General features: G+C 32.6%; 1 protein-coding gene across 1 annotated transcript; it reads right to left on the reverse strand.

The window, feature by feature from the left end:
* Nucleotides 1–7357: 7357 nt before the first annotated feature.
* Nucleotides 7358–8296, reverse strand: LOC122802280 (olfactory receptor 52K1-like). The gene has a single exon (XM_044071930.1). The coding sequence runs from the start codon at nucleotides 8294–8296 to the stop codon at nucleotides 7358–7360; it is 939 nt and encodes a 312-aa protein (XP_043927865.1).
* Nucleotides 8297–10120: the final 1824 nt, after the last annotated feature.

The following is a 10120-nucleotide window of genomic DNA, read 5'->3' on the forward strand; positions in this document are numbered from 1 at the left end:
CCAGTCTTCATCGGATAGCACTACTTACTATATCAATGATGTACATAGTTAAAACTTAATTGAAAAAACAACACTTGCAATGATAGAATGACACTATTTAAAGTCACTTTAAAATGTTGTCTGCCCACCTAGGTCATAGAAGACATCATTAAGCTTAGTTAGTTAACTATCTCATCCCAGATGTTATCTTATAAGGTTTATAGTACTTGAATATCAGGAAATAGAAAATGTGTCACTTATTTACTGCTAATGCACAATAAGGCCACCATAGCAAGCAACTAGCAGGCTTTGCTGCTCTTTCTTTGTATGCATCTCATGTGATTTGCTATGAACCAAGCAAATGAATATTTTTAAGAGTCTAATTAACTCAGTGACATACTGTAGATGGACAGCAGTGTTATCTAACAAAGCATGCATTGTTTAATTGTCCTGCATGTGCTACTGGTTGTTTTCCTTGGCAACAACGATTATGAAAGTTGATGCATAATTTGTTCCAGACTCAGCATGCTTACTCCAGAGTTGTTAGATTTTCTCACTACCTTGGTGCCATGATAAGGACATATTTTATAAGATGGAACCATAATGTGTCTAATCTATTACTGACTGGTGTATCTAACTTGCTTTTAACTGGTTAACGGGATGGTCCTTTACATTAGTTTATCAGTTTGTATTGTTTTTCATTACTTTCTTTAAATGTTCTGATCATTTAACTTTGGTTTCTTTTGGATCATTTGTTATGTACTTCTTTTCTGTGATTTTTTTTATTTATTTTCTGTAATGAGATATTAGAAGAGAAAAGGGTTCAACCTAATTAAGTCTTCAGTCTTACAAAATTAAATAAAAAAGAAAGAAATTAACCAGGCAGTAATGTCAAGTTTAGAATTTTCTCATTGCAACTGTTTTAAAATGATTTGATTGTGTAACTTCAGAAATGTGTACACAAATTGTAGCAGTAGGATACAGAAGACAGGATATTAAAACAAAAACTGCAAAATTAATACAGGAAATAGCTCAAAGATATTATGGTTTATAGTTCAGTTTGTCTCCCTTTGTTATCTCAAGATCAAAGAGTGCAACTTTAAATAATTTTTGCAGTTCGATGGGAAAAGAGAGCACTATAAGAAATAGTTATCATGTAAAAAACGATATTTGAAAAGACATAATTCTATGAAGGGAAGGGTTGCTCTGATTGTCAAAATGAGCCATAAAAAATCCTTAAAAGCATGTTAGCGTACCTAAAATCTGGTGACTGCTATACTGCTAGTGATTTTGCCAGAAATGGGAGTTAATTTTTGGTAATGGAATGGACATGTAACTAATACAGCAATCTTTTCTTTTTCCATGCTACAAGGAAAGATAGTGAGATGCTCATTTGTATGACTTCATCACTTGAAAGATGAAATCAAAACAATGCAGGTGGCTGGCTGCAGTCAGACACAATTCATCAGTTTCTTGAAGTCATATCATCATTGACTTTAAATAAAACTTACTCATATTGCCAATATGTGCTATATTATTAAAATACAAAGAACATAAACTAAAAGTAGTATTCTGTTAATAGAAGTGCTTCATGAAAAAAAAATCACCAGAAACAATCTGCAATATATTACAAACATAAAATTATCTGATTTATGGAAACTACAAACCTTCCAGTACAATATATGTCAGAAACAGAAAGCATTATACATTTCAGCAAAATATGCAAAATTAAATGAAATAGCTGGTGAACTCTTTGTTCTTCTGTTTTACAATACCCGAGCACCTTGACTATTTAACTGCAAGGGGTTAACTGCCAGACATAGCAAATCCATTCTCTTCTCTTCATTTACAGCACCTTAGTACCTCAGCTGTTTGCCTGCAGTGTTGACAGCCAGAAACAAAGATTCACTAGTGCTATACTGAGGCACAAAAGTGCTGTGAAAAAGGAGAACGTGAGTTCATTCTTTAGAACCTAACTCCTTGAACGCAACTAGCAGAGATGCCTGGGTGCTGTGAAAATGAATAAATCCTCTGAGCTTTCTTTTATTTTTGTATACTTTGTTATATAATGCAGATCTGTACAGAAACTGAGATTTACAATCTCCTTTGAGTTTTTCCCCACTTACTCAGATTCTGTACTTCTTGAAGGTTAAGTTTGTACATCAGTGTGTGTGTGTGTGTGTGTGTGTGTGTGTGTGTGTGTATGAGACTCTGTGTATGTCTATAGCTGTGTGTATATGTATTTTTGTGTGTGTGTGTGTGTGTGTGTGTGTGTGTGTGTGTGTGTGTGTGTGTGTGTGTGTGTGTGTGTGTGTGAGAGACTTTGTGTATGTCTATAGCTGTGTGCATATGTATTTGTGTGTGTGTGTGTGTGTGTGTGTGTGTGTGTGTGTGTGTGTGTGTGTGTGTGTGTGTGTGTGTGTGTGTGTTTTTGGGCACAAACTGATGATGAGGATTAAAATGGAGAAAATCTGAGAGAAAGTTATATGATGAGAGTCATTAGTTTGTATGTAAGATAATGACCATTAATGAAGAAAAATATTAAGCACAGGAATAGAAAGAGGGATTTTTCAGTTTATTTTGTGCTTTAACAACAGCAGACTTCATAGACTTGTATCATTTTTACAAGCTTCTTGTAAATGTAGTCATGGATTATCAATAATAACTGGATGTGAGTACCCCATGATTTACCCAGAAATGGTGTGATTTGATCATGAGGTTGAAGCCTGAGTGATGACACAAGGAAAACCATTGGTAAAGCCTGTGATACCTACATCCACTTTATTTGAGAAAAAAAATCTTACCTTTATATAATCAGAGTGCAGTTTTCTTCCACCTTTTCTCTTTCAAGGGTGTGCTAACTCTTGCAGTGGACAAGTGTATGGTGTGTACATGCAAATACTTGTACAGTGCAATCAAAATTATAACATATGAGTGTGCTTACCTCTTTGCCTAGATGAATCAAGCTTAATGACATGGCAAGAGGTAAAAGAAACTCTTCCAATTAATGAAGCAGAAAATAGCTCAGTACATTATATAAAAATAACAGAAAATCTCTTTAATAAACAGACATGTTCAAAGAACTGGATGGATAGTATTTTTTTTTTCCCCTTACTGCTAATTTGTTTCTTGTGAGAGTTTTTGTATTACCAATATGAGGAAATCATTTATCAGCTCCATATACTGCAGGGATAAACACAATACTCCAGATGCTACATAGGTTTTCTGTTATTTTTAAAGAATTGTTTTAACTAACCTTTGCACTACACAAGGCTGCAATAGCCAGACACCTTACCATTGGTAATGCTTGATTTACAATGAGCAACTGATTCCTCTTTTGAATCAGCATGTACAGTTTTGAATAGCAATCAGTATTCAGTGAGTAAGAAAAAACTAACATGACTCATTAAAATTAAGTGTAGCAAATATATTATCCTAATCCATAAACACAATATACGACTGAATATAGACTGTAACATAATAACAAAAATGAATTATGCAATTATCAAAAACGAATGCATGCCATTTAATTCTGAAGTATGAAAAATAAATCTGTTCTAAATGTATGTAATGAGCAATTAAGCAGATTACCATACAAATGGTAATGATCTACTTTATATGAGAATTATTTATTAACCACTGACAAATTCTCAGGAGCTATACTAATATAATGTGTAATATGTATATATATATATATATATATATATATATATATATATATATATATATATATACTGGCAACAGTTTATTTCTTATTCTTTTCTAATAGTAATTTGCAAGTCTAATGCTAACTTGATATTCCAAAGGGCTGTACCATTAGTCATTTGATATAACCTATAATGATAGATCTGTCTCTTAGAGATACCAGCATTGTAAAAAAATAAACACTTTGCTTGCCTCTTAAGTAATTCAAAACAGTGTAAGAAATTTTTCTGTGTGAAAGATTTTCAATTCATATATATCTATTTAATCACTGTGTATCAATAAGATCAGATAATGGTAGTAAACGTAGTGAACTTAAACTTGTCCTAAGTCAAAAAATAATGAAAATATAATTTGAAATATTATACAGAATTACTAAGTATTCAAAAGTAATCCAAGCAGGGCTGACAGTCTGTTTCCAGTCGAAAATCTTTTAAGTGCACAGACAGACAAGCGATCCAAGTAAAACAAAAATAACAGAATAATAGTTTCATCACAAGCTTTGTAACTATACATATAGTTTTTATCAGGTAAGGGGGTCGTTTATTGTGCTGTAAAATACAATGTATTGGTATACATGTTAAATTAATATCCCTTTCCCCATCATTGTGACATTTGAGCTGGTCCTGCTCTTCTTAGTCACTGTCATAATAACCCTTATGTACTTTAAATAAAATGAATAATGAATGTGGTACCTCTTATCAACCAGATTATTAAGTCTGTGATTTTATCCAAGACAATATACTACATGACTGGAAATATATAAATCTTAGACCATTTGGCAATCTAAAAAAAATATATATATATATATATATATATATATATATATATATATATATATATACATATAAATTTTGCATGCAAAAAATCCATTGTGCAAGCTATATTTTATTTCCATAACCTATTGTTAACAAAGATCACTTTCGTCCTTCTAGACTTCTTCAGGTTTGTGTACAAGAACCTAAAAACTATCTACACACAATATTATTCTATAATTAGCTAGCATTGTTATTAAACATCATTCAAATAAAGTGGAAAAAAGAATAAGAAAAAGAAAAAAATGTATGATGATAGAAACAAAATATACACTTCTGTTAAACATTATTTACCTCATAAGTAATTCTAGGCTATGAATATCAATACACAACACTATAAAAAGTTCAAAAAATAAGACAGAAATAAACCTTCATGCAATGACACACATTTAATACTGATGACAGTTTACTTATAACTCCTGTTGTAATAATAATTTGCAAGTCTAATGTTAATTTCATGTTCCAAAGATATAGGCCTTTAATAATTTGATGTAGTGTCCAAATCCAAGACTATAGAGAAATTCACAAAATAAGGTAAAAATAAACATGCAGTAGACTCCCCCTTATCCAGTCTCTCTTTAACCAGCCTCCTCTTTAACCGGCCGTTACATTTCTGCTATAGTCCTAGCAAAAGACAACAGAGAACAATACTTCCTCCTCCTGTAGGCTAAATAATGACAGACATTTGAGTTTTAGACTTCATATTAATTAGGAAAAATGCATACTTACACAAGTCTTTTTATTTTAGCTGATTTATAACCTGTAAATATTATGTTGTATGCTTTTTCTGATTAACCAGCCATCCGTTTATCCAGCCTATGGTCCGGTCCCAGCAAGACCGAATAAGAGGGAGTCTACTATACATGTAATGACAATCCCTTATCTATTTACACTAGACAAATATCTGAATTGTTTTCTTACTTGTTACATAACAGCAAAATGAAAGAAAATAATCCATTACTTCTTTTAAAATGATGACTTTACATGTATTGCTGAATGCCAGTGAAATCCAGTAAGGATTTATGGAAACAGTGCTTATGATTATTTCAAATAGCAATATTAAATTAGTGCCAGACATTAAATAAAATTAATTATTTTAATAAAGAAAAATGGTCCCGAAGCAGATCTTTGAGGCAACATACTTTTCAAGTTAGCATTCTTTGAAAACATAGTCTGACCTTAGTAACAGTCATCTAAGATGGTAGGACACAGAACATTTCTGCAATTTAAAAGCTACTTAATCTGTTCACAAAGCATTTATTTAAGAATATCAGTTTATGAGTAAAACAAAGATAATAACTCTAGCATGATGGTAAATGAGTGAAACTACCTATGAAAATATGAGTCAGATTAAAGGAATGTATATGCCAAATAGTACAGTTGAAACATGTCATGATCTGCTTATTGAAATATACATGTTTATCAAACCATACAAATTATATATCATCATGTTTGTAAGTTGGCATATACTTAAAATGTTAATAATTCACAGATGGCATCCATTGTCTCTTAAATGTTTGTATTTAATAAATTTACTGACAAGTAAATGTCCCTGCTTCTAAATGTTGCATCTCTTATACCCCTGCTTACACTTATCAAGAGTATCAGAACTTTTCAGTGATTTGGGATACATAGCTATTTTTAAAAAGACCCTTTGGTTGTTAGCCTCGTAAATACCTATGAACCTATAAACATATAGGTCACATTGTTTTTAAAGCTAGCTTAAAGTGTATTGGTCATGTTTGGAAGTGTTTGCGTTTTACAATTAATTTCCTTTCCGGATGTGCTTCTTATGATAAAGCTGAAAGTGATGTTGCAAGATCATATTGTGCTGTTTGATTTGTTTGGTTTCACTGTTAACTTTGATCTTCTCTGTAACAACACTCACAAAATGATATCATGGTAGGTATTGAGCAATGATTTGCATGCAACTGTAATGAATCATGGGTAATCAAAAAACAACTTACCTCATTAGAGGGTCTGTTTCTCATTAACATTGTGGTTCTACTACTACATAAGCATGATTTTAGTGTCAGATGTTCCAGCTTCATGAACTGTTGACAGATTGTCTTTGTAGGAAGTAAGAAATAACTTTTGATCCATTTTACTAGGAAATACAGCAGTTTTTGCATTCATTTAAGAAGTGGGGCACTGTGGATTCAATCTTTCATGATGTCATAGTAGGAATTTTCAGCTCCAAAAAAATAGTCAAGGGGCTGTCTTTACCAACAAAATAAAATGCAGAAACAACACACACTTTGTATCAAAAGCAATATAATTTGGCATTATACATGGCTAAGATGTTACATCCAACTCCAAAGGCTTCTTACACTTGCTTCGGAAAATGACCAATACAATTTAAGCCCATTTTTATAAACCAAAGAGATAACATATATCATTTTAAAGTGTTCTGTTAAATCATTACCAGCATGAAAATATTGTGTTGATGCTTAGACATGCTACATATGATTTATATAAAATAAAACTGCAAAATTGAAAAAAAACAGTACAACTTCATCAATGCTTTGCTAAGTTTAATATTAGTTTTGTCTTATAGTTACTGCAAAACACATGCTTGCAAAAAGTAGATATACAGATATTGTGGTTATTGTGGACCATTTAATCACTGTATATGTCAGTTATATAGAACACCAGAGTAAGACTAATTTGTATGTAGCAAACCATCATAGTAATATTTACTTTCAAGATTTGCATTGCATGCACTTTCAGCACTTAGCAAACTAGTTATTATTGGCTGAAATAATATTGACATATTTTCTGAAATGAAATGCATGAACTTTTATCCGGCACATAATGAAAATTACATCATTCTCTTCTTAACTGATTCAGTAAATGTTCTGCTAATGCATTTTAAATTGCTTTATAAAACTACTTCGAATTTCTTTTGTTTTTGCTCCATAAATAATAGGATTTAACATTCCTGGAGTAACCAAATACAAGCAAGATGTGAAGACTAGTACATCTGATCCCACAGCTTTGCTCATTCTCTGAGTAATTAAAGAAAAGACAGCAACTGTATATGTAAAAAGTACTACACAAAGGTGAGTCCCACATGTGTTTATGGCCTTTTGAAGTTCATCTCTTGAAGCAAGATTTTTGACTGCTTGGAGTATCTTAATGTATGAAAAAATAATAAGAATAGCATCTGTACCAACAATTAAGACAAGTCCAGTTGAACCGTACACATTATTTAATGTTGTATCTGCACAAGCAAGTTTTACAACTGACATATGATCACAGTAAGAAATGGAAACCACCCTTGAACTGCAGTATGGTAACCTTGATGCAAGAAAGACTTCTGGTGCTGTGAAAATAAATCCCCTAATAAAACAAGCTAAACTCAGCTTTGTTATAAATGAGCTTGTGAAAATGCTTTTGTATCTCAAAGGATTGCATATAGCAATGTAGCGATCGAAAGACATCACAAGCAAAATAGATGATTCTGCCACTGAAAAGGTATGAACAAAAAACATCTGAATGAGGCAGCCCTCAAAACTAATTACATTTTCCAAAAAACATAGCATTGAAAGCATCTTAGGTAAGATTGTATTACATAAAATCATATCTACAATGGCTAACATACAAATAAATATATACATGGGCTCATGAAGGTTTTCTTCCATTTTAATAACTGCCAATATCACAGTATTAGCAGTCATTGATAAAACATATATGAGTGAGAATGCTAAGGAAATCCATTGTAACTGGTACGGTGTTCCTGTGAAAATAGTAAGAATAAACTCTGCAGGATATGAGATGGAGGCATCAGTTTCATTCATCACATAAACTGATTTCAGAATTTCTTGCAACCTGAGGAAAATGTGATTGACTGAATTAATACAGCTTTCTTAATTTGTTGTGCTTAATAAAACTCAGTTACTACAAAACCAGACTAATATTTCAGAGCAGATAAAAGTTCACATTTAACACATTCTATTTAAAGGACTTAAGTAAAAAAAAGAAAAAAAATGAACTGGCTCTCTGGATAACAGAATGACAAACATGCATGTGGTTATACAAAGAAAAAGAGAACATGCTGTAGCAAAATGTTACATTTTCCATAAATGCAGGTGACATTGTGCTTATAACCTCTTTAATCAACATGACTTACCCAGTTGCATCTCTAAGAAAAATAATTCAAATGAATAGATTCGATATTTTGCTATGTTAGTTAAATGTATTGTATGCACTCACCTAAGGTTTGCAATACAATGTCAAAAAGTATTAACAATAGACTTCTCAACCAGTTTTTCTTTCCCCCATGTACAGTACAGTATGACAATTTGATTACCTGAAGTTCGTTTTTATTATTTATTATGTCTCAAGAGACATAACAAATGTGCTGCTTACTTGTGAAAGTAATGAGATACAGTGGGATTTGTCATAATAGCCTAGAAAACTTGACAATGATGTAACACAGAGAAGACATGTTTTGTAAGGAAATATACAAATATAAGAGAAAGTGCTTTAGAAAAGGGCATGAGATTGCTTTATGTTTTGAAAGAAAATGATAAAAAATAATAAATGACTAACCTTGGGATCCATGAATACAGAGTGCAGGTGAGCAAATGCATTTTCTAGCCTTCATTCAATAGACCATGCATTAATGTAGGTCAGTAGATGAATCCCTGGAAAAGTATATTCCTCATCCCATTTACTTGAATGGTATGCAAGAGCATATGGAACACTTTAGCACTATACAGGAAATTGAAAGAAGATGTTTTTTCTTCAGCTGCTTCTTCTTCTTCTTATCTCTTTTTTTCTAGTATGCTATATCAAGTAGCCATATGTTGATATGAGTCTTCTTCTGTTAATCGAAAGCATGTTTTTCCGAATAACAGATGTGCGACCCCACTTCATCAAATATGCACTTAACCAAAAGTGTGCTTTTGCGAAGTACTTATGAAAACTGCTTCAGTGAACCAGACATATCAAAAAAAAACACACTGCATCACCAAAGCATGGTACAGTGGGGATAAGGAAATATACCTGTTTCTCCACTGTAGAGTGATCTCAGAGTTAGTATATATATACAAGTAACAGGGGTGGAGGGGGGTACAGGGGGGCTTGCCCCCCCTGCAAAAGCATGCTTGTAGTGTTTTTTTTTTTTTTATGTCCAGTTCAGTAAACCAGTATTCTCAAAAGTACACTTTCGATTAAGTGCACTTTCACTGAAATGGGATCATACTTCTGTTATTTGGGAAAATGTGCTTGAAATTTACAGAAGTAGACCCATTTTTTTTCAGTCATGGTATGTTGCTTAATGCTACATGCTGAGCACTATACAAGTAAAGGAGTGGATCACTGTGTTTACAACCATTGCAACTTTTGATTGCATGCCATTAAATACCCATAGATTACACTGAGAGACTCCGCACAGGCAACAGTGTTGCAGACTTTCGTAATTTCAACCATCTGGCATTAGGATGAGTTAATTTGCACGTGGTAATGGAGCTTGGGTAGATACTGGCACTCAGTAGAACAAGACTCTTTGTGCAGCTGGATACAGGATCCTTTTTCCACTGGAACACCACAGGCTCATGAATTACAGAGAGCTATTGCACATCTTGCACTTAATCTCTGAAGAGCACCATTGGGGTGTG

This window comes from Protopterus annectens, chromosome 5.part0 (genome assembly GCF_019279795.1).
Source record: "Protopterus annectens isolate FY-2018-M chromosome 5.part0, PAN1.0, whole genome shotgun sequence".
Lineage (NCBI taxonomy): Eukaryota > Metazoa > Chordata > Ceratodontiformes > Protopteridae > Protopterus > Protopterus annectens.

Coding starts and splice junctions, on each gene's coding strand:
- LOC122802280 (XM_044071930.1), bottom strand. CDS start 8,296: ATGAATGAAACTGATGCCTCCATCTCATATCCTGCAGAGTTTATTCTT.